This window comes from Chrysoperla carnea, chromosome 3 (genome assembly GCF_905475395.1).
Source record: "Chrysoperla carnea chromosome 3, inChrCarn1.1, whole genome shotgun sequence".
Taxonomy (NCBI): domain Eukaryota; kingdom Metazoa; phylum Arthropoda; class Insecta; order Neuroptera; family Chrysopidae; genus Chrysoperla; species Chrysoperla carnea.
In genome coordinates this window covers 4,615,249-4,641,957 of record NC_058339.1, presented here as the reverse complement: position 1 = coordinate 4,641,957, position 26,709 = coordinate 4,615,249, and the positions used below count along the sequence as shown (strand labels likewise).

At 30.5% G+C, this 26,709-nt stretch overlaps 1 protein-coding gene across 1 annotated transcript; it reads left to right on the top strand.

The window, feature by feature from the left end:
- The first annotated feature begins 402 nt into the window (after positions 1 to 402).
- On the top strand, positions 403 to 26,665 carry LOC123296906 (obg-like ATPase 1). Its single transcript, XM_044878606.1, has 10 exons — positions 403 to 479; positions 996 to 1,195; positions 14,830 to 14,890; positions 15,179 to 15,306; positions 15,608 to 15,783; positions 20,554 to 20,631; positions 22,071 to 22,168; positions 23,580 to 23,720; positions 23,962 to 24,058; positions 26,321 to 26,665. The coding sequence occupies exons 2-10, from the start codon at positions 1,015 to 1,017 to the stop codon at positions 26,558 to 26,560; spliced, it is 1,200 nt and encodes a 399-aa protein (XP_044734541.1). The 5' UTR covers positions 403 to 479; positions 996 to 1,014; the 3' UTR covers positions 26,561 to 26,665.
- The last annotated feature ends 44 nt before the right edge of the window (positions 26,666 to 26,709 follow it).

The following is a 26,709-nucleotide window of genomic DNA, read 5'->3' as shown; positions in this document are numbered from 1 at the left end:
ATTTTTTAAGGCAACCCGTTACAGGAATATTTGTTAATATTTTACATTCCATAAAAAATAACTTTCATTCGGTAAACAGATGGGTGAAGGTCGACCCTAATTCGGATCTTGTACTATTAGTCTTTTATAATTGCGATAGTTTTTATAGTGTTTTATAGAAACTTTGTAGTTTGTATAAAAATAACATGGTTTTTATATGAATCCATGGATTTATATGTTCAATCTATTTCTATATTTCTTTGAATTTCTGTATTATATTATTTGAGATTTATTTTTACATAGTAGATATGCAATGTGATTATTTTTATCCTATTTTATAGTTTCGTTTACATCTTAAGTAAGGATTCGAACCATTTAAATAAAGACAAACTACGTTAATGTTTTTCTATCTCACTTTTTGTTTCGTTCACGTTACCGGGGGTTTGTGAACCACGTTAGTGTATAGTGTTGTGATTTATTTACATTAAATTAAGTTAAAAGTACGTATAAAATATTTAAACGATAACCTTAATTAACCGTTTCAATTAGAATTTTGTATTTATAACTTAGTCATAAATTGATTTTCATTAAATTTGATTTGACATATTTCATATTTGTTAGGTTATGTAAACTTTTAAACATCTAATATTTACTTCTAATTTGTATAAATATCTTACTTTTTGAACATTTAAGTATAAAACTAATTAACTTATTTAATGCATAATTAATAAATGTATATATTTTAAAGCATGTATACAGTTATTAGTTAACAAACTTGTAAAGGTTTTTCAACATTTATTTTCATTTAGTGCCATCTATAGTTTAATACTTGTAGTTTGGTTTATTTTTAACTTCGGTTTATGTTCAAGCTAAACGTATATTTTATCATAGACATGACGAGAAAATTTTTATAAAATATCCTACAAATCACATAACGTTATTTTTATTGTTAGAACAGGCTCTTGTGTAGCATTACAATATTTTACTAATCCATAACTTTTAAAATTTTTTTTTAGATTAAATAAATTCAACAAAATGCCACCTAAAAAAGCTGTTGAAGTTGAACGAAAACCATTAATTGGACGTCTTGGTACCAATTTAAAAATTGGTATTGTTGGTGTTCCAAACGTTGGTAAATCGACATTTTTTAATGTCTTAACAAAAAGTCAAGTGGCTGCTGAAAATTTTCCATTCTGTACCATCAACCCAAATGAGAATAAGTATTTTTTTTATTTAATAATCTGTATTAAGTTTAAGTGTTATCTAATATGTTAAGTCTATGCTGAATTATTGTGTTGAGCGAGCCATGATAGCGTTCGTTTAATTTACGAAAATTTTGATCAGCAACCCTTTTAAATAACATTTTTCCCTAAAGTATGTTTTCCGCAGAATGATTTAATTATGAAAATTGCTAATTTCTTTGAACAAATTTTTATTAACATATATTTTTTTATTATTTTTGTTAACTTTAAATATATATTTAAAGAAAATATTTCGACAATTTTGAACCCACATCCTTTTTTTTTTTTTAAAGTTGAAAACAAAGGCATAGATTAAGGATTTTATTTTTAGGTTTTTAGAATTGCCATTCCATACAAATGTGTTCAAAATTAAAAAATTATAAATTTTTGCATTCGTTGTAAAACTCTATAACAAAGATTATGAAAGTGGAAAGGGGTCTTATTGTTTTCTCACTCTGTCCCATGCAAAATACATAGACCGAAGTATCTGTTGCCAACTTTAAATAAACAAGTTTTTTATTTATTTTTAAATTGATAAAAATATACAAGATGGGCCATTTTAATCTCTGCATCTGTTTTTCGTAATACGTGACAGAATCTGTTTAATCTGACATCGATTAGTATTCAGCAACCAAAAATACCTTCTAGATGACAATATTAAGCCATAATAAGCATTTCAAAAAAGTTTTGGGCTACATATGCCCCCGCTGGGGCCCAAGAGACCAAGTTGCACAAATATTATTTTTTAAATTTAAATTATCATATTTACTTATTTAAAATTGTTAGACAATAATATTAGATTTTCAATGTAAGCCATAAATTCAATCCATACAATTATATTTGCATCCATTCAATTATATTTATAAAGTAGTGTATCGTTAGCATGGAAACGCCTGAAATAAAACTCATGCACCTTACGAATAAATAAAATCGTTAGTTACTGTAAATAAATTGATTGGCGATCTTGTAACCTTGACGTTCAATTACAAAATAGTTTTTGATTCTGTCCGAATAATTTTATCCGCGTTCTACTTACAACTTGTTGCGTTACTGCATAATTTATTGTTATACATGGTCAAATGGAATCGACAAATAATAATGAAATATGTCGCAGTGCAGATTTTATTATCGATTCATCACAAATAATTCGAAAATCTCAAATACATATTGCGTATAAATATGCAGAAGCAAAACGACATCATAAACATGTACCATTAATTGATACACGCTTGAATTATATACCAGAAAATTCAATAAATATGATTGATTGGTGTCCTCAACCGGTTATTTTATACACTCATACCGAGGATTGTAATCCATCAGTGCGTATTAACGAGTATGCACAACAGTTACCTGAAAAGAAGAGTCCTTACAAATATATTAAACCACTCAAAAATTATGTTTCAACTGATGAAGCACAAATACAATATTTGGCATCCAATCCGGTTTGTTTTTTAGGTAATTTTTTTAACAAGTGCTTAAAAGTTTGTTAATAGTAGCATCAATGAATGTTTTTGCTCAGGAGTCCTCAATGACAGCTCCGATTTTGATTTTTTTTTTTCAAAATGATTCTTTTTGTATATTATTTAAAATCAGAAACATTTGAGAGGGGGGAAATAATCTGGAGGGGGAATAGGTAATGTCGGGGCTGATATATCGATGCCCAGCCTAAATCGTTAATGATAGAAGTTTGTAATTTCGAGAAGATATTGATTTTATACCGTAGGTGTCATTTAAGAAAGGATTTTTTGAAATTCATCCCCTAAAAGGGTCTAATGGGGGATGAAAGATTGAGTTCACATTATTTCTTTATCCGACTATCAATGTAGATAATATAAATGATACTCGTTTCGTAGTATGTGGTAAACCAGGTTTGGATGAACAAAATGTGGCAAAAGATTTAGCAACATTTTGGAATTGTTGTCATTTAGATCCAGTGAGTGCTATAGAACAAGAAATTGAATCAAAATCACGTTCAGGACGTTTTATTGAATATAATTTACGATCAGGTCGTGCAATTGGCGGAGATGTTATAATAAATGTGATCAAACAACTTGTGAAAAGTAATTCTGTACGACACAAAGGTTTTGTTATATCTGGTCTACCATTAATACCGAACGAGTTGTTTGATGCTGATGAACCACTAGCTTCTGAAGCAGCTGTCTATGTTGCTGAACAAATACTTGACAGTTTATTAAGCACGATTACTAAACAAGTGATTCCGGACGTAAAAGAAGCGGATGAAGAAGCTTCGTCGTATTATAGTTTCGAGGATGAATTTACTTATAATGAACTCGGTTAGTACTAAAAAACTTTTGAACATAGACTTAAAATAGTTCAAAGATCACGAAACCAAAATAGCAGACAATTTCAATACCGATAAATTAGAAATAGTTTTCACTTACTACAATGTACAGAGTGTGCCATCTTTCTATATGTGAAATCGATTGAGTTGATTAAACATGTTTTTGAAATGTCAGTTCAATTTTGACCATGAATCTCTTCGTATCGAAATAATTCGGCAAAATAGTAAACATGTACATTGAAAATAGTCGTTCCATTGTGTTAACTCAATTTGCATATCGTCGAAAATATCTTGGCGAACAGGCACCGTCTGACAACACTATTCGCCGTTTGCTGCCAAATTTGTGTGAATACGGGACTGTGGGAAATCGTCAAAGCCGTTCATCAATGACCAAGGCGTTACAATAAACTGTTTGAAGCGGTCAGGGAGAGCGTTGGCTAGAATCCAGAAGTGAAGAATCCACTGAACCTAACGAGCGAATTTTAATAACCTAGAGCGCCATTTTTTCACCGCTCTTTCCCTGTAGGTTTTCGTGGATTCGTAAACAAAGTAAACGTGACTTCCCTTGAAATGTAAACTCTTTGATTTCGTGAAATTTGGCCTATTTTAAAGTTGTAGCCAAAAGTTTGCGTCTGCATAAATATTTTGTTGATTACACTTTATTTTGTCAATTTTTTCCTACATTAGGTAGTTTAGTGTCAAATGCATCATTTTTGGGTAAAAGTCAAAAATTTGATTTATATTTATCATTAAAAAATCAATTAAATGACATCTTAAGTTGTTTCCAACCACCATTTATAATCATTTATTTGAAGAGTTCAGTTAATGAAGTATTAATACGACGTGATAAACTGCGTTATGATATACACTCAAATCAAGTCATCAATTTATCTGATACGTTAGCGGAAATGGTACTTCATCCCAATAAAACCATGCCTTTTAAACGATTAACAAAAGAGGTACGCAATTTTGGACGAAATGTACGTGACGAAGTTGAACATTATGCAAAATATGTGCAACCACTATTGGATCAATTTATTTTGAATCATGATCAACAGTATGTGATTACAATCGATGCACGTCTTCCACTATCTGAAATTAACGAGGTAATTGAATGAAACAGCCTTTCTTTAAAAATAAATGCTACAGTTTTTGATTAAAAACCAGCCCTTCCAGGTCAAAACCGGCAAAAACTGAAAAAGGTCAAAATTTTTGGGGTTTTCTTATTTTTCGGCATGATCTGGTCGTTTGCCGAAGTCGAAAACTTTCATTTAACATTGTCTTTACATTGCAAACAACATATCAAAAAAAACAAACATACCTGATTTGATGCAACGTTCACTCTCTTTTCATGTTTAATTTGATTGAATCATAAAAACTTGTATTTTGTTCTTATATTTCTTCTTTAGGTTAGGTTACGTTAGGTTAGAGTGGCTGTCCTGGGGTGGGACACACTTAGACCACAGTCCATCTCCTCATGACAAGAGCTGAGCAGTGACAGAGAAGGTGATAGACACAAGATCTTCAGAAAAGATCCCACAACCCACCTTCTTCTCTAACTTAGATCCGTCAGTGTAGAAAACAACGCCCTTTGGCTTAACTAGTTTCTCCTCCCAATCTTGTTATTTCTTCTTTAGTCACAATTTTCTTAAACCATTCTTTTAATCACAATTTTCCTATATTAAGGCTATTCGATCAAAATTAAATACATTACCTTTACAAAAAGCGGTTACTGTTGAAAAATTTAGTGACGTAATCAAAACTAACACAGACGAGGAAGAGGAAGAGGTTGAAGAAACAGATGAGGAAAAAAGCAGCGTTTTAAGTGAAAAAGAGAGAACGGTTAAAATCGAATATGATTTTACAGATAAAACATGTGAAGATGTATTTAGAGATTTTCAAAATCTGTGTACAGTTGGTCCAAGATATCGTTGGCAATTATCACATTGGCGTTATAAGTGTCCAGTTGCATTACGTCATGGACGTATTGTTACAGGAAAACCAACGTATGCTGTACGTTTTATGAATCAAATTTATTTTTTGGAAAATCAACATGCTATGTGTTTATTTATCCGTAATCCACGCCCTTATTTGTTACCACCAAATCCTCAATTCCCTGGTAAAATTTATCTGTTTGGCGTTGAACATTGTGGTGCAAGGGATGTTGCCATGTGTTTAAGTTATGTCTACAATTTAGGTTAGTTCATTTAAAATAAGAATTAAAATAAGAATTGAGCAAGATCTAGGAGATCTTGGCTCAAAATACAATATCTTCAATTTTCCATTTAATGTTATCAGCGAAAATCAATAATTTAAATTTAAAAAAAAAATACACCTTTTTCAAAAATTTTCAAAAAACTCGCCAAAGAACCCATCCGCCATGATCACAAAGTGTGTACCTCATAAAAGCAAATATCGTCTTTTAACTGGTGGGGGTATTGGACTATATAGTCTAAGAGACGGTATAGAATCGACCTTCACCCATCTGATAATGAGATGAGACATATTTTTTATGAAATTTTATTGATCGATAAATCGATAAACACATCTATGATAGCTTGTCTTTCGAAAAGTGTTCATGGCTATCTTTAACCAATTTCGATTGATTAACCTATATTAACTTCCTGGATGAACAGACCTCCACCGATGGTCTGGTTATCAGAAGGGTAAAGGTTAAACTTTATAAAACTTTTCACTGTTTTAAAAATGCGTCTTCTTCGCATAGTCCAGATGAATTTTCGTAAAGATAGATGTAATAGTCGGTTTTTCTATATTAGGTGTAGTTGATATAACATTGATCATTAACGAAATCAGAAAAAATTACATTCGAGTCGCTATTGAAGAATTTCGAAAAGGTTTAATCGAAGAACATTACGAAAATGTCTACCAGACAGAGATACATAAATGGGAAATTCTGGCGAAAAAAATAGAACGAGAACGTCAACAATGGTTAGAATCGGTATTAAAATTGTATGCAGCATTTCAATATCAGGAAAACGAATTAATGCAAAAAACAGTTCTTCAAGAGATTAAACAAGAAAATCCATTCTGGGATAGTTCACCTCGAACATCAACATCGCCAACATCTGATACCGACTCAGTTATAAGTGTTAGTCAAATAGAAGATACATTACGTTCATTAAATGTCCCTGTAGATACAGTTTTCATTACTGAAGCATTAGAAAACCCTGGAAATTTATTTGTTTATATACCAAAACATTTAGAACGAATTCCAAAACCTGGTAAACGAATGGATGTGGAAATTAGTCCAGATGTATTAACTCACATTGATAACCTAACTAAAATATATCGTGATGAAAAACTACGCGAAGAAGATTTTACAATAGCGGAAGAAACTCTATTACAAACGATTTTAAATGAAATCCACAAGGTGATTAAAAAAAATAGTCATTTAACATTTACAGGCCTAAAATTTAGATATGTGTTAGCTAAAAATATTCTGTGAAAGCTCTCCATCGAAACGATTTGCGGTACTAATAACAGCAATTTTTGTTCGGAAATCGTTGGAGGGGCTCTTTAACTCCCCCTCCCCTCAGGAGGGGAGTTTATCCCTATTCCAACTTCGGAATTGCAATCAGTGACTCCAAAAACCCCCGATTATACTTTTATGGTCCATTTTGTTGAATATTTTCAGACTATTGCTGTGTTGGGCCAGCGAAGGGCGAATAACTCCAGGAAGAGGGGATAATAATAGGTTGGCTGATAAGTCCCCGGTCTGACACATAGATGGCGTCGCTAGTATTAAATGCATATTATTTTTATATAGTACCAACCTTCAAATGATTCGTGTCAAAATTTGACGTCTGTAAGTCAATTAGTTTGTGAGATAGAGCGTCTTTTGTGAAGCAACTTTTGTTATTGTGAAAAAAATGGAAAAAATGGAATTTCGTGTTTTGATAAAATACTGTTTTCTGAAGGGAAAAAATACAGTGGAAGCAAAAACTTGGCTTGATAATGAGTTTCCGGACTCTGTATTTTTTCCCTTCAGAAAACAGTATTTTATCAAAACACGAAATTCCATTTTTTCCATTTTTTTCACAATAACAAAAGTTGCTTCACAAAAGACGCTCTATCTCACAAACTAATTGACTTACAGACGTCAAATTTTGACACGAATCATTTGAAGGTTGGTACTATATAAAAATAATATGCATTTAATACTAGCGACGCCATCTATGTGTCAGACCGGGGACTTATCAGCCAACCTGTTATCTCCATTCTAACTTCAGAAATCACCGACCCCAAAAATCATCGAGTATACGTTTCTGGCCCGGGAAGTTTTATTCTTTCCATAATCACCTCAAAAATGAATTCTAATAATTGACCTATTTGGCCCATAGCAATAGCCAAACTTTCTAGCTGCACCAAGTTAGATGTAGATTTTGATACATGGACCTTCCTGAACAATTAAACAAAAAGTTGACCCGAGGTTAAGGTACAAAAAAATTCTTCATTTTACACTTTTTTCATATAAAATGACTAGTCCATAAGGACCTTACAGAAATAAACTTCAACGGGTAATAAAAAATAATTCCAATTTTTCGCACAGTAAAATTGTTAAAAGGTAGAAGGAATCATTAATGTTTTATTGTTCTGAATCAAGGTAGAAAATAAAAAAGCTGAAGATACTAATAACTATGTGAAAAAAAGTGGTTGGATTATTGTGAATGCAAAAACATCGTCACTTGTTGAAAGTTTATACGACAACGGAATTGTACCAAATACGGTTCTGTATTTTTATGATGATGATGTCGATAGTAAATTTTTAGTACGTAAATATTCACGTAAAAAATTTGTTGATTATCATTTAATGAAAAAATTTTTTAAATTAAATGGATTTGAAAGTGCAGCAGCACGATGTCCTGAACTTCCCCCAAATGTTAATGTCACACAAATACATCAAGAATATGCTAAAGATGCTCTAGATCTGATTCTAAAATCAGAAAGATTTAAATATGTAGATAAACTTAAAATGATAAACGGGGAAAATTCATTTTCGATTGGAAATAAAACGCAACCCACTGGCTTTGGAGGGGAAGATGGTAGTATGGATGGATCGAGTCTTGGAAATAATTTATTCACGAAAATTGAGGAATTTGACAATGAATGGGATCTTTTGAGTATGTTCTTTCTCAAATTAAATATTGTACCAATTCAAGTGAACTATGCACGTGATATCGAAGAGGTTATGTTAGATACAATACGTGTTGTAAATTCTCAATTCCGCAAACCTGCTAAAGATTTCGATGATGACGAACGTATTCGTGAACTAACCGAACATGATATCAGTATAGAAAATGAAGAAGAGGAAGTTGATGAAGAACCTAGTCACTTAGAAATGTTAAATCGAAATCTTGGCGATACTTTAGAATATTGTCCAATAGCGTTATTGAAACATAATGTTTTATGGAAGGGTAAAAATGATTTTGGTGCAATGTATGAAAATAAATTGTATTTCTTTTCAAATGAACATGCAAAGGAAATGTTTATCACGAATCCTTCACAATTTGTACCATTTCGAACTCCTAAACAACGTATTCCACCCTTGAGAATTTGTGTTGTTGGTCCTATAGGATCTGGTAAAACTACAATTGGTCAATTATTAGCTAAACAGTTTGGTTTAATTTACGTCAATTATTTGGATCTTATTAATAAACATTGTTTACCAAAGTTTATAAAAGCAGGACGCAAAAATAAAGATGCTTACATCACAGAAAATATTGCGCTAAAAGAATACAATCCGAATGAACAGGAGGATAATTTATTCCATGCATTTCTCTCATACTTCGAAGGTCGATCACCATTACCAGCAAAATATTTAAATCGAGTTTTACCACGTTTATGGCAACAAGAACCCTATTCTGCATGTGGCTTACTTTTAGATGGATTTCCATTTATTGACAGTGATTTTGAATACATGGCAAATAGTTACTTAATCCCAGATGTTGTGATTAGTTTAAGAACCAAGTTATCGACAAGCATTCAACGGTCATTGGATGAACTCTTAACAGAATGGAAACGACAAAAATTAAAAATATTACAACAAATAAGAGATCAATATGAAATTGAAATTACCCAATGGAAACTTGAACGACAAAAATTATATAAGGAGCTATTGGACTTGAAAATTAGAAATCGCATTGAAGAATTGCTTAAAAAAAATACCTCTGATTCCAATGCACCGGATGGATTTGCTGAAGGTAAAGCATTGGTTCAATTTATTGTCATCTTTAACGCTATGTATTTTACTTTAACGCTATGTCCCCAGGGTACCTCGGGTTTTCTGAGTACCTCGGGCACCTGGTACCCGTTTCTGTACGATATTCGTGCTTAGAGATCCAAAAACTTCCTATGAGGCGACGGGGATACCGTCCACCCTGGGCACCACGTACTTCTGAGATCAACTCTGACGCAATATTCGTGTTCAACTACCCCCAAAACCCCACGGGCTACAAGTTTGGAATCAAATTTCTTGGCGCTCTAGCGAATAGAATGCCGAAAACCACATTCAAATCCGACTTGTTCAAATTTTTCCAACTTTGATCCTTTTTAGTGTTTCGTTTATGCGACCAATAGATCTAGGATTACCCCAAATGCAATCGGAATATCATATATTATACCTTATCGCTAGTTTTTCCATTTTATTTCTTTATTCGTGGCTGCAGGTAAACCATTAACTAGAGAAGAAGCTACAATTGAAGCAAAAAATTATGAGGAAGAAGATAAGAAGTTAGTCTTAGAACAAGTAGACTTGGAATTAGAAAAACCAGTGATGGACGATGAGTTAGAAACTCAAGAGGATGCTGAAATACGTTTGACGCAATTTATTGAGGATTCATACGCTGATGAATGTACTTGGCTACAATCTTTTGAACAATTATGTGAAGAAAACTCATTTCCATTTGTAGAAATCAATGCAAATCGTCCTCAAGAGACCATACTCCTTGAACTATTACATAAATTAGATGCATTCAAAATGCGTAATGAATCATTTTTAGAGAAAACATTTTCAATATCATTGACGGAAGCTAAACGTCTTCTAAATATTGGATACTTTTTTCTAAGTAATTACGGGTATTCATGTCCTGTGCAGATGTATGAGGATCAAAATACTCTACAACTATACAATCCAAGAATGGCACAAAAGAAAATTTATCCTGTAATACATCGCCAATATATTTATTTCTTAAACGATACGAAGAGTTTAAAATTATTTGAACAGAATCCATTAAAATATACACAAATTATAAAAAAGTATCCAATAATCGCGTTCCGTGTAGCAATCATAGGACCACCAAAATGTGGTAAAACTTCATTAGCAGAACGGTTTGCCAATGAATTTGGTTTTCAAGTGGTAACTCGTGGCGAAGCTCTGCGATACGTTTTACAGACGTTACCATTTACATTATTAGCTTGTAGAATCGATAATCAATTACGTCGTGGTGAAGTTTTAGATCATTGTTTAGTTATGGAAGCTGTTGAAGTTCTTTGTTCTAGAAGTGCAGCAATTAGTCAAGGAGTTGTATTTGACGGTTTTCCACAATTCAGTGAAGAGATGGAATTATTGTTTAATTCAGGTGTGTTTTACAAATTTCATAGTCGTACCAATAAATGTTTTTACTCGGGAGTCCTCAAAACAGCTCAAACTTTCATCCCCTATTTCACCGTTTTAGGGGATGAATTTCGAAAAATCCTTTTTTATGTGGCACCTACAGTATCAAATCAATATCTTCTCGAAATTTCAAACTTCTATAATTAGCAATTTTGACTGGGCGTCGATATTTTAGTTGTGATATTGCCTATCCCCCCTCCAGATTATGACCCCCTCTGAGAAATTTCTGATTTTAAATAATATACAAAAAGAATCATTTTTAAAAAACAACTCATCAAAATCGGTGCTGTTATTTGAAGACTCCCTAAGAATGGCTATTTTATGTATTCCTTTATCCGACTCTATTCGCACCATGCGTGAGTTTTATTGGAGGCGTTTCCATGGTAACGATACACTGCTTTAATTTTAGAATGTTATGGATGCATATATAATTGTATGGATTGCATTTATGACTCACATTGAAAATTTAATATTATTGTCTTACAAATTAAAATAAATAATTATGATAATTTACATTTAAAAATATTTGTGCAATTTGATTTCTTATTTTCACAATTTTTAATGCATTAAGTTTAATTAATTAGTGTTTTTCAATAATTTTATTTTAACATTTTCTATAACCTTAACATGTTAAGAACTGCAAATTAGCCATAACAGCCTCCTTTATCGTCAAAATTATACACTGGAACCGCTGGCATTGACTTTATTGTCCCTACCATGACTACGCACACAACGAATAGAGTGGTATGACTTCTACCTTAACGAGAAAAGAAAGCATAACAAATGTAATAAGAAAATTTTTTTATAGGTCATACACCTCATTTAGTTATAAATTTGGAATCAACATTTGAATTTTCAAAAATATGTTTAGCAAATCATAATTTTAAACGCGTATATTTATATTCAGAACCATTTATGCAGTATCGCTATTGTCATTGGTTGAAAGTAGAAAATATTAAAATGTGGATACATATCAATTTTCAAAATATTATTCATTTACAATGTAAATTTACAAATTGGTCAATGTGGAATTATGCTAAACGTTCATCATTACGTGTCTTTAGACAAATTACACATCACGTACAGCATTTTAATTGTAATAAAGCTAGCATGTTAAAATATTTATCTGTGAGTCCACATGAAATGATTCAACGATTATCTGTTTATAAAAACTATTGTATATGTTGTTGGGTCGACGATCAAATCTTATATAAATCTAAAATACCGATTAATCGTCAACAATTGATACAATTTCGAAGTCAATACTTTTTTCTATGTTCATATCATGTAGAAACATTTTTACAGAATTCTGTGTTATACGGTAAGTTCAATAAAAGTATACTTCTGGGAAATAGGGACAGATTTCTGTATAATAATGGGATAAATCTGCCGGATTTTGATAATCAATTCGGAAAATTTTGGGAGAAAGCTAATTGTTTTTTTAATCGGTTTCTTTCGTTGTGAAAAACAAAGAAAAGAGATTTTTCCGAAACGTGCCTCACGACCTTCTGTACGCAGTTTTGGGACAATTTATCAATACATTGTTTTCTTTGGTGACGTTTTCTTAAACATCTCTGCTTCTATTAATCGAATTGAGGCGAATAAAGAAAAATAATTGTTTGTTATGAATTTCTGCATCAACCTTGCCTGCTATCGAACTCTGAACATAGCAAAATAACTCCAAAATCTGAAGAAACCCGCAATAACCTCATATTTTCAACTTTCTCCGATAACTTTTCGAAAAATAAAGAAAACGAGCTAGTTTTCTGGAAAAATATGTAACTTATGATCATAAAAAAGTGTGGATAATTTTAGCCCGATATTTAGCCTCAATTTTTAGAAATAAACTAAATCGAATTTTTTATACTGTATTAGGTGAAACATTTGCAAAACAATGCAACTTACCAAAAGATTTGCCTAAAGCCATTGATAAAAATTCATTAGGCGATTTAAAATCATTAAAATTCGCTGAAAATGGACATTGTATTGTTTGTTATATTCAATCTACATCATTCCATCGTTTAGTAAAAGGTTCCATGGAATATATAGTCTTCTACAAACAACAATATTATACATTTTGCTCAAATACTTGCCAAAAGATGTTTATGCAAACACCAGAAGATTTTACACCATTTAAAATTCATTTAAAATATGAAAATAATCAATTACCGAAACTCGATTGTAATCGTTTACCAACAATGGGTTATTTACAACAAACACAAGGTAATCAAATAAATATATAACAAAAATAAATTTAAAAGGCTAGACCTGGTCTTTCGCCCACTTTAATTTTCATTTCTTAGGTGACGTAAATTATATTGGAAAAAGGGCAGACATATTTCATATCACTTTCACTCTCGTGCCTTCAACCCCCGCATCGGGGTTTTATCCGCCATTACCGGCTCTCCCTACACCCCCTTTACGTAATGACAATTACAATCTAAAGACTACAGATCACTCTATGAGGCATTCTTTACTTTTGTTGGCCTACGCGTTTAGATTCCAGAGTGCCGCAAAGGAACAAACATACATACATAGACTGATAAACACATTACCACACCTTTGCGTAGCGTAGTCGGGTGAAAAATTTGATAATCCATCATGGTTTGTATGTTAAGGTCATTATTTGGTCAAAGCATGCACAAGAATTGGAATGTTGCGTCCAAAATATCCAAAATTATCTGGTGAACTATCAGGATTGATTTATTTTGGTTTATATTTAAAAATTAACAATCCAAAAACGAAGGTGGATGAGCTGAATTTATACAAAAAATATATGGATGAATATGAACACATGTGTAATCGATTGAAACTGTGGATACGTTCAGCAAAACGTTTACGTAATCCATATTTAAAGTGTGATTTAATATGTTCAGACAAATTAAAAATATTAAAATCATGTACAGAAGACGATCACTTAACAACACCAACTCATCAGTCATGGAAAATATCATCAGAAGAAATGTCAGAACATGATGAATCTTCGACTGAAATTGAGAACGAAGATGATAGTAATAGTCTATTTTCAATTCCAATTCAAAATACATCTCGATGTGACTCCGAAATTACATTTTTTACACCTTAAATTATTTTATAAACCATAATATTTCAATATAAAGTTTAGCTTTAATTCTGTATATTGTTTTTATTTTTTAATTTAAGGTATTTTTTCCCAGCAATACAATCAAAAATTATTAGCTTATTACTCATGCTGTACAACCAAGTTTTTTTACAGCTTACTGTAGTGTGACTACTACTAATGAATGCAATACAAGGAAGGAACGAACTTATATACTAGAATGAATACACACATACACCTCTCCTTTAAAAATAATACTCTAACTGCAATATTTTATGGAATTGGTGAATAATTTTCATTTTTTTAATGATTAGAAATATAATATTATTTCAGTAATTTTTTGTCAAAACATTAAATTTCCTTTACAGGAAAGAATTAAAAAGTGACATTTCCATATCATTCCTCTTTTTATACTTTAGATCAAATATCTTGAAAATTGATAACTTATTTTATTTTTGTGGCTATTAAGACTTATCGTACTATTTAAGAAGTGGTATGGGAAAAAAAATTATCCAAATTCGTCCACTTAAGCAAAATTAGTTATATCGGGAGTATTTAGCATATGATAATCGTAAAATTTCGTTCTAGATACGTCGTGTACCAGTTCCCGATGAAAGATTCGACTACCTTTGTAATTTCTACAAACCTGCAAGGTAAACATATTTGACCTATTTTTTTTATATTTAAGTTAACCCTACTGTAGTCGAGTTTTTGAGCTCAAAATTTCGATTGCTTGTATTATATTGGTTGGGGTTTTCTCAAAAAAAAATTTTAAAGATTTATGTGCAAACGTAATTTTTCTGAACATTCTTTCTTACTCCCTACTATTCGTCGTTTATCTATTTTCTGAAAAGGGAAAATTAGACTAGATATCATAAATGTTAAAAAGCAATTTAAATCCAGATGCTATATTCATTTTGTTTTCTTTATGTGTGTTACAGTAAAGTACCAGCATTCTTAACAGTGGTGGACATTGCTGGACTTGTGAAGGGTGCTTCTGAGGGTCAAGGACTTGGAAATGCTTTCCTGTCAGAAATCAGTGCTTGTGATGCTATTTTCCATTTATGTCGTAAGTATTTTTAAGAGTTACATATTTTTATTTTATTCTTATTTTCCTAAACTAAAACATTTTTATTTAACTATTTTACTTTATTTCTAACCCTACAATTTTTGGGTTTTATTTCCTCGATTATTTGGAAAAGCTGGAGTAAAACTTAATTTTTGTCTTAACTTTACTTTGACGGATGAGCAAACAAAAATTTTGGGCTGAAAGAGGTTGGCAAATTGTTGCCAAATGAGTGGCGTTTGCATTTTGTGAAAATTCGCATTTGGAGGTGCTGATGTCTCATGTTTTCCGTGTTTTGTTACAGGAGCATTTGAAAATGAAGATGTGATTCATGTGGAAGGCGATGTGAACCCAATTAGAGATTTAGAAATCATTGCTGATGAGTTAAGGTTTAAGGACATTGAAAAATTGAATAAAGAATTAGAGAAATTAGAAAAAACTTACATTAGGGGCAACGACAAGAAATTAAAAGTAGAATATGTGAGTATATATTTATTTATATTAAACGAAATCTTATCTTTTATTTTTGCTCTAAATATCTCAAAGAAAAAATTGATACATCTTTGAAATTTTCTACAGCTATTTATTAGGTTGTAAGAAACTCATACCCATGATGCTTTACAACCTAATAAACACAACTGTGAGAAATTTCAAAGATGCATCAATTTTTTCTTTATTATCAAGATATTTTATTTAATTTTTTTGCGCTTTTCTTTAAACGTTTTACTTTTAATTTTCAAGAAATACAGTAACGACCGTTACTTTAAATAAAACACTTTAAATTCCTCTTGCATTTGCTTAAAATTAGGATGTATGAGTGCCCTAAAATGTTAATTATGAAATATATAAAACTATATTTAATCATGTTCTTCCTTGACTTGTTTACCGCCATCTAAAAGAAACTAATCGACACATTCGAATTTGTTTTTTTTGTTATGAATGAAATAAACAAATGTTGTTATAAAAAGTATTGAATATAGCCACCGCGCCACGCCGCACCGCACTGCATCACCCGCGTACTTGGTGCTTTCGAGCATATCATTTGCCCTACACCATCCATAAAATGTATCACAATGTGTGGTCTTTTGTGGCTGCATATTTAATATTATTATTGATTTCTATTTAGATAATAAATATTATTATTATTTGGTCTTGGTCTTTTTGGAATATTAAAGCAGGCGATACTTACATTTGAGTATACAAAAATCCGTGAGCATTATTTTTATACAGAATGGACCATTTTAACCTAATATGTCTAAAATAATTATTTTGTTAAAAAAAAAATTTTCACTGGTGAAACACAACTTCGGATTTAGGGGAAAAAAGGTTTTTTTTCCATATTAAGGATCGAATTTCCCAAAAATGTGACGCGCTGAAGCAATTTCACGCCCAAATTAGTATTCACCATGTCAAAAAAACTTTCAAAAAGTAAATTCATGCTTCTGTCACAAAATTTGTATTGGCCAGTATAATAGACCTTTTTCACATTTTTTAAATGAAGGTAAATGTCTTGATAAATAGGCTAATTTTTTCCCCCGATTTTTTTGGAGCCATATGACCGAGAAAACAGGCAATGAAAACCATTAAAATTCAAATTGACGAAAACGATACGGAAACACACGAAGGTTGGTATGACGTAATTTCAAGTTGATAATAATGATATATTAATACAACTATTGACACTGTTTTATTGTCATTGCTTGTCGGATTGACGTAACAGATCACGTGTGCGGTGGAGCCAAAAAAAATCGTTTAAAATTATTTCAAATATTGTGAGTTTTTTACAATTTTTTTCCTAGTATTTTTATTGATAAAAATGCGTAATTTTCGAGTTACAGGCTCTACTTGACCTATATTTTCATAAAAAACTAACAAAAAGCATTTCTGTTTTTCATGAGAAAGGTCTATTATCGTATACTTCAATGAATCATTTAAAATCTGAACAATACTAAGGATAATATTCGCTCATGGGTTGTTTGTATACTCAAGTAATGTTAGTTTCTTTTATATTGACTATGGTTTGGTATGGTATGACCATGTCATGTATATTTAATAATAATTTTATTATTGAATATTTATTGAATATATATAATATATAACAATAGAACATATGAACTTATCATGACATGCCAACAATAGCAAAATATTATAAACCACAACACACACATACATACATACACATCACAATCAAAACATTATTCAATCATTAAGTATTCTGGATAGATAGATACAGTTCAACTCTGTACTATATTATAGTTATAGTATGCTGTGCTCTCGCTATGCTATCAATGACTATGCTAATTATATTATTTGAAATACATGGTTATATCACAGAAGGGTGTTTCAATACAAAACGAACCTATAACCATAAAACTGCCTATTGTATTCTATTATTACCATTACCATTACCATTACCTATCCATATTTATTATTTATTCACTTCAAGCTATTCTAAAAAAAACAGACCACTCTCTAAAAAAATTTTACTTTACCCATAATGGATAAGTTGTTTCAGACCGCACTGTTTTATGTGCGACAAATAGCTAATTACTCATTGCCTGCTTTAAATTTACACATCAGCTTCCGAGCATTGACATATACTTTAAGATTTTAGCTAGTTGCCACTTGCAAATTACAGCATATCCCGGAAAACACGAAAGTTAATTTTCTGGAATATACTGTAATTTAAAAAGGGAAAACAATTGAATTCTTAAGCTGGTAGGTAATACCAACAAAATTTCAAATTTGTAGTTTAATTCAATTTTTATACCATGCATATATGTAATATGCAAGGTATATTAAGTTTAGTCCCAGGCAGGATCCATCTTGTAAACCGTTAGACAAAAGTTTGAATGTAAAAAATGTTTCTTATAAAAAATAAACAACTTTCGTTTGAAACATTTTTTCGTAAACATCACTGTTTATCAGTTATGTATGTGTGACATATATGTATGTGTAATGTGATAGAGTAATCAACACTGTCTATACATGGTATTTCAACAATTAACTCAGTCAATTGAAATTAGGTGATTTAATGAACATCTATACCAAAAATTTGTTCGTAGCATCAATATTTTAAGCGTTACAAACTTGGGACTTAATATACCTTGATATATATACATATATGCAGGGTATTAAAAGTCCTTGCTATTCTTATTCTCCACTCTAATACTATTAATTAAAAAATTAAATTTGATCTGATTATATTGAATAAAATAAATCATTTTAAGAAGTATTGCTTAGTCACAGTCATCTTAACCAGTATAATATGTAGTAAGTACTGCAGTGAATACTTTTATTTAATACTTCATTACATTCAATAATTATTATTGTGCAATTTATTTATGTTTGATTTATTTGCGATTTAATAAAGAAAATTAAATCAAAAGATACAAAAAAATGAAACAATGAAAGCTAATTAAAACTGTGCTCAATAACAGAACTTGGTCACGATAACGTTTTTGAAATTGTAAGAAGACGAATAAATGTCAATAATTATTCGACATGACGAATATTTCAATAAGTTCTCAAAGATAATGAAACAAGGTGTGAATTATATTAACGGTGATTAGTTTCAACCAAAAAATTTGGAATAGTTCGTATACCCTAGCTTTTGCCTGCCCGCTTCGCTACACGATTTTAAGTTTTCTAATCTAAACAAAAAATGGGAAAGAATTCCTTCTTCAAGATATATCATTTGTCATGTTATTTTTATAAAATATCAATTTAGTCTCATATTGTAGCAAATTGAATCTACTTGAAAAACGTCCCGAAAAGTTCCATAAAAAAGTAGTCCTTTTTTATAATCGTCATAAACCAAAATTTTCACGGATTTTTCGATTTTTGGCAAAGTTGCGTTCGGAGTTCGAGGTCACAAACTTGAACTATTCATTAGACCAACATCATAAACAAGTTTCTTTCGAGTATCGTGATATTTATTTCAATAACTATGTCTCAACTCGAAGCCAACAAAAATTCATTCTTCTATCACACCTGACATTTATTTTGAACGCGTTTCTTTTTATAAACTTGAATGAACAATGTAAAGTTCAATTAGAAAGTGTCGAACAAATAAAGTACATTTTATGATTATTAAACTAAAAGTGATTTGATTAGTGGTGGTAAGTAGTGATTTGTACGTGTTTGATAAAAAGCATGATTGTGATATCTATCCACATTCTGTGTTAATATTTTGGTGTCATGCTGTGACAACACAGTGTGTCGTCCATGTAAGTATTTACAATAAAATATGTAATACCACAAGTTGGGATCACCAAGTGAGTCAACTTAAAGTATGTGATGTGCTATCTATCTATGTATCTATGCGCTTTGTTTTTATTGCATTGTCATCTCATCTCACGATGTACCATCACCATGTACAAATTACAAATTATTATTTTATGATTAATTCACGCCTTTTGGTGTAGGTGGATTTTTTTTATTATATCTAGTATTCCGTACCTTTTTTTACGAAATATTCTTAGAAAGCTAAATGAAACCAAACTTGAATGTCGTTCTCTTTTAAGGCCTACATTTTGATATAAATAAAATCAAAACTGCCCGACCTAGGGAGAGGCAAGCCAGAAAAGTAATCTCAATAATCGGGGCTTAATAAAACCAAACCTATTCTGAAAACTGGAATAGAAAATGGGTGCCTTTTTTAAGTTCACAATATGCTTAAATCTCAAAAAATAACTTTTATCGATAAAAATGGTTAAAACGAAAAATATTGGGTGTATAGGCGCTCTGATACTTTTATGCCGATTAAATCAAGTCAGTTTGATATACGACTTGATTTACCTTTTTGAAATAATAAAGGAATTTGATTATTCGCATTTCTTTATTTCTATACAAGTGAAATTTACAAAATTTAAAAAATCTCCCACAAAGTTTTAGGATACGGAACCCTAAACTCGCACATGAAATATAGCTAAGAAAACTCTCCATTAAATTATCTTTCAAATGAAACAAAAAAATCAAAATCGGTTCATCCGTTTAGACTCTACGATGACATAGACAGACAGACAGACAGACACACAGCGATCAAACTTATAACACCTCTTTTTTTGTTCGGGGATTAAAAACTAGAACAAGTCTAGTCTTAGATCAGATATATCTTATCAACACAGAGTGTAAAAATCATCGAGACTTTAAAGTTTTTAAAGACCATTTAAAGCTTCATACCCTGGGGCTATGTTTTCTGAATACTAAACTTGTATATCCAAAAATAAATTTTTTGTTTATTTACAGGATACTCTACAAAAAGTGAAAACGATAATAGTGGATGAACAAGCACAAATAAGATTTTCTGACTGGAATGCTGCTGAGGTAAGTTTTCGAAATTATTTTGTTTGAGAGTATAAAAACAAAATATTAATTTTGTTTCAAACCCTTAATGTTTGGCTAGAATGTCAGCTTTTTTAAACCTATATTCTATAAAAAAAATTTCTATTTTCGATTCCATTGAAAAAAAAAATTTTTATCGATGTCATTTCATCGTAATTGTAAATAAGAAACTTTGTAACTATTAAACGACTCGAATCATCCGTCGTTCTTCGATTGATACCTATTACCTGTATGAATAATTTCATACTGCCAGGTATATTAAATGTTTTGAAAGTAAATACCATTATAGAATAAAATACGGGAAGGATGTAGTACCTGGTTAATAATTCCATTTTTTTAATTATTCATAAAAAATATTTATATTTTTGAATAAATAAAACGGTAGTGACATATTAACCTCCATTGAGGCTGTGAGCCAATCGGTTTCTATGGAAATTTGCGTTATAATATAGTGAAAGCCAGCTAAGAAACAAAACCATTTATCATTCTTCATGTTATATGATAATTTCTCCGTGCGATGGCGTTAGGAAAGCGAAGTCAATTGTAAAATTATATGAAAATTCAATTCAAAAAAATTTGTTGTAATTACTTTTCGGTTAGGTTCTGAAGTTCTAGCCCTTGCGTTCAAAAATGGGACACTATTACAGAAATTTGTTTGGTCTATTTTTTCCTAAATCCATATGATACTCTTGGTACTTCATCTTACCCTATGACATTTATTAACTAACACAAGAAGAGTACTTACAAACAAGCTCTTCTTTGAATAAGTTCCCCGTGGTTGCATCCACGCCTGGAGGCGGCAATATACACCACCTTTATAATGATCAGCCTTTAGGTGGAGTTACCGCACCCACTAATGCCATCGTGCCAAAATACATCATTTATTATTATTATTATTCTATTTTCTTTTTAAATTTAATAAATCCAGGTGTATAATCAACAAAAAATCAATTTGTAAAATTCTTAAACTTAATAAAAATAAAAAATAAATAAATAACATATTTTTAGAGCACAAGCTTTCATTTTATTAAGGTATTTCCGCACTATATAAGCTGATCGTGGGTAGTAATAGATCAATAATCTTTTATTTTTTTTAAAGATATACAATATTGTAAACAACAATTCCGTTAAATATTATATATCTACGCGAGCTAGCATATACATGGTTCCTTTATCTATCGCTAGATAGAGTTTTTTTAGCATTAAAGGGAATAATCACAAGATAAAAGCTCTCGAAATATTCAATTAAGCCCACCTACTCCCCGAATTAATAGATTATTTTCGAAATAATTTTCTTTAAAGTCTTTATCAAGTACTACAATCATCGTGGTATACAATTTTTCAACTTTTAGAACTTGCGCAATATAAACGATATACATTTTTTTAGAATAAAAATCGGTTAAAAATTTTGTTCGTTTCAGATTGAAGTATTGAATAAACATCTATTTTTAACGTCAAAACCAGGAATATATTTAGTGAATTTATCCGAAAGTGATTACATTAGAAAGAAAAATAAATGGTAAGTTCTAATTTCTTTTATTTTTCTGTAGATTAAACAATTCAATCTCATCAAAATTCATGTTATATTAATGTCTGAATTCCCTAACAAATGAGAAGCACTTATTGAAGAAGTTAACAATCTCGATTTATTGTTCCATCGACTACTACTTATAAATAAGTGTACATTTATGAAAGCGGCTAAGAATTTACATACAGTTAGTTAAAAGAATATTAATTTGCAATCAAAGAACCCGAAATCATTATTTTTTAAATCATATATTCATCGTATTTAATTAGGTTTTCAGACATTTTGACTAAATATCTTTATAAATATATACAGAGTGGTCCACCAAAATAGTCCACTATACGTCAACGAAATCAAAACTGAACATGGCCTAATATTCAAAAATTTTCGAGGTTTGCTACAATAAATTATTTTACCACATTTTGAAATTTACTTTAATGCAAAATCAAAAATATTTATCTTTTGAGACATAAAAATGCTATTTTTATGTCTTTAAGTGAAAGTTCTTTAGCACCAAATAGAGCACCAAATGTGGTAGAGCAAATCCAAAAAAATTGATTTTTCTCTACCACCCGCAAATTTTATCCAATTGTGATCAATCAAGTACCTTATTTCACTAATTCTAGGTCATTCTTTTCAAATATTTGGTATAAGGACTAATATAAACCAATACCGGCTTATATCTCCCTAATATCGCTTCCGATATAAGGGCGAAAAAATTACATAGTGTAGCTAAATGATTTCAAAGTTTAAAATATAATATTTTCATTGCAACCTTCCCGAAAATCGGAAAAAAAAGGCCTGAAAAATATTTTTAAGTTTCATGATAAAACAAACGTGTAACTTTTAACGGTGCCACTTTGTACAGCACCTTAACTCAAGAAATGATTTTTTGCTCAGTCATTAGTAATTAAAAGTATTGATATTGATGAACAACGAACAAGTTAAGTTCTCATTCAAAATGGACATTATTATTTATTATTATTCATTTTATTTCTTTTTTTTTATAAAATGAAGAAGCTACTGATTAATAAAACTTGTATTATATTACAAGTCAATTCAAATCTTATCAAAAAGAATCAATCAAACGTTTGATCAAACAATTTTATACCGACACGGGTGCAGTCATGGACCCGACACTTTTATTATTTCAAATTGTTTCGCTTATGATCAAGTCAAAAAACGCGTTTGAGTCTGTGAACATGATAACTCAAAAACCAAAAGGTTTATCAAGCCCAAATTTTGATAGCATTCATAAGACGTAAAAATTTCAATTTCTCACTTACGTAGCCAAGAGTATCGCCTTTGCAAAACAACTTCTTTAAAATTAAATGATTATAAATGCTTTAAATTAAAATTTTAATAACTGCTACCTTTTCAAACGCAACAATTTTTTCTTATACAGGTTAATTAAAATCAAGGAATGGGTAGACAAACATGATCCTGGTGCACCAATTATACCATTTTCTGGAGCATTAGAGCACAAGTTAGTTGATATGCCAGAGGATGAGGTAAAAGCATATTTAGAAGCAAATAAGGCCACTAGGTAAGAAAACGTTATTTTCAATTAATTTATAAACATAATAATCAAGAGTTATCAATTCGATTACAACGCAATCATTGTCAGTAGCTAAATTTATTCATATAACATAGTGGGTTTGAAATATTTTTTTATCGATCGTAATTTATATCTGTGAGTTGAATTAAAATTTGAAATCGCTTGTGAAATGGATTTTGAGAAAGGAGTTGTAGTAAAATATTAATTAAAAATTTCCTAATTGTTTTAGCGCCCTGGATAAAATTATTGTAACGGGATACAAAGCATTACAATTGGAATATTTCTTCACTTGTGGACCAGATGAAGTAAAAGCATGGACAATTCAGGTAAATCCATTAAAAGGTCGATTTTTAAAAAAGTTTCCGTCGATATCAAATTTCTACCCAAAAAACCTCATAGTATATTTTTCAAAATGTTAAGGAGAATACTTTGGTTTTCCCAGATTAAGATATTTACGTTTTATTTTGGTCAAAGTAAGCCTAAAACCATTGATTTTTACTTGCTTAAAAACTTCAAAAATTTGTTTTCTTTTCACAGAGAAAAAACAATATTATTCCCAATTTGATTTATTTTTGTAAAAGAGTTTATTTTTTTAAATATAAATTGAAGGATGTTGTTCGTTTCGTAGTTGTTGATAGGAAATGAATTGCTAAATTACAAAACCATCATAAAAATACATTATTTTTCAAAACATAGAGAAAATTAAATTTTCTTTGCTTTTATTAAATTTTTCATAATAAAAAAACATAAAATTTATAACCGTTTAACCATCATAAAAAAGAGGTTTTACATTTTATCAGTGAAAATGAAAATATTATGATTACTCCACCTCTTTCTGTGCTTTTTCAAAACTTTATCAAATATTAATATAAAGGATGGTGTACACTAAGAATTATTCTGTTCAAATTGTATTTAAATTCCTTAAGTTCTATCATATTATGTTCAAATACTTAACTTTGAAACTTGTTTTTTCCTTTTTTCGTATAATTATTTTTCTTGAATCTCACTGGTCATTAATTAACAATCTATTCATTAATATTACATAATTTGGTTCATTATTGTTCGTATTGTAGCCAATCCTTTATAATATATTTAATAGTATTCCCATTTAACCTCAAACCATACATTTTATTAATATATCTTGTTCTTTTGCCTTCTCTCCTTTAAAATTAATTTAACGCAACAAAGTTCATATGAAAATATCACTCATTCTATTATACAGGATGATTCTTTCCTCCTACACTAAAAATAATACATACGTATAAACTTAAATATCGGCAAAAAAGTACACAAATAAAATTTCACGAATATAAATAATCTGGTTTTTTCCTCGTTAAACGTAAAAAAAATCATTTGTTTAGGTTTCGAGCCCAAATACCTAAACTTTTTTCGCTAAAATTAAAAGTGAAGCAATTATTGCAAAAATAAACTCACTCCTTAACCATCTTAACCGTAACCAAAAAGTCGGGCTTCCCCCCAAAAAATACGATTTGCTATATAGTATTTCGGCTAGAATTACCATAATAATAATAATGGGGTCTAACCTACGTCACTCTGACATATACGTCTATAGCAGAGGCCACTCACATCATTATTTTTTAACCTTTATTTATTTTAACTTCATACATATTTATAATTACATTTTGATGTGGATGGATTCGATTACTACGTTCTTATTCAAGCGATGACAATGTGATCAATTCTGCACTCCCATCAATTATAATTGTTCACACTGCCGCTGCCTGGATTCGAACCCGCAACATAAGTCTAGATAGACGAACGGTCAGAGTCTAACGCCTTAGACCGCTCGGCCATTTAGGCTTTGCTAGGATTACTGTAATATAAGATTATTCAGCGTCCTCTATCTAGAAACACAATAAAAGAAAATATCTTAAAACTGCGAATTATGTATTTTTAGTGAAACAACCTGTATAAGTAATGTCATTTGTACATTTAAATATGAAAGAAAGTACTTATAAAGTAAAATGTAAATATTAAAATATAACTCAGTGAGTGCTGCTATGCTGCTACATCGTACATCGACTAAATTATCCATAACAAATAAATGAATTTACTGAGTATGGCATTCATATTCTCATAACGATGAATGGATTCATGCTATCATTTTATTAAAAAAAATTTTTTTTGTTCATTCTAATTTTTTTTTTCATATTCATATACTTGGGAGATTAGTTATACAAGACGTGAAACTTTTCCTCATGGATTTTGATTTTGTACACTCAACAAACATATCTTAAAGTTGGCACGGGGTCAACACTTTCAATGGGCGAGAAAAGGGGTTTTTCTACCCCGAAAAACACTTGATGACCGATATATAGATAGCATCGCTTTTGATTAAACGCTAGTATACAGGATGTCTAGTAGTAACAGACGCCCTTTTTGCATCAGGTAGAAAATAAAATTCTAAGGCGAAAAGTCCTCTTCCATTTTTTAATCCGATACACTTACACCCACCCCTTCTTACATATTCACTCGTATGTATACGTAAACGCCAGCGTAACGTTGAAGCTTTCGCAGTTTCTTACTTTTGTATGATATTTTTTGTTATGTATATAATTTTTTTTCAGAAAGGAACAAAGGCACCTGGTGCAGCTGGTCGAATTCATACCGATTTCGAAAAAGGTTTTATAATGGCAGAAGTAATGAAATACAGTGATTTTAAACAAGAAGGTAGCGAAGTAGCTGTTAAAGCTGCTGGTAAATACCGTCAACAAGGTCGAAATTACGTTGTGGAGGATGGTGATATTATTTATTTCAAAGCAAACACTGGCGCTGGTTTGGCGAAAAAAGATGTTAAAAAGAAATAAATCAGTGTTTGATCCGGTTATGAAATGATTTCATCTAAAAATGTGTTCTGGATCAGATTTAAAAATAATACACAGTTTGAATCCAAAATATTTAAGAACATGGCCCTTTTTTTTAAGCTGAAAATGTTTGTATTTTTTAATAAATAAAT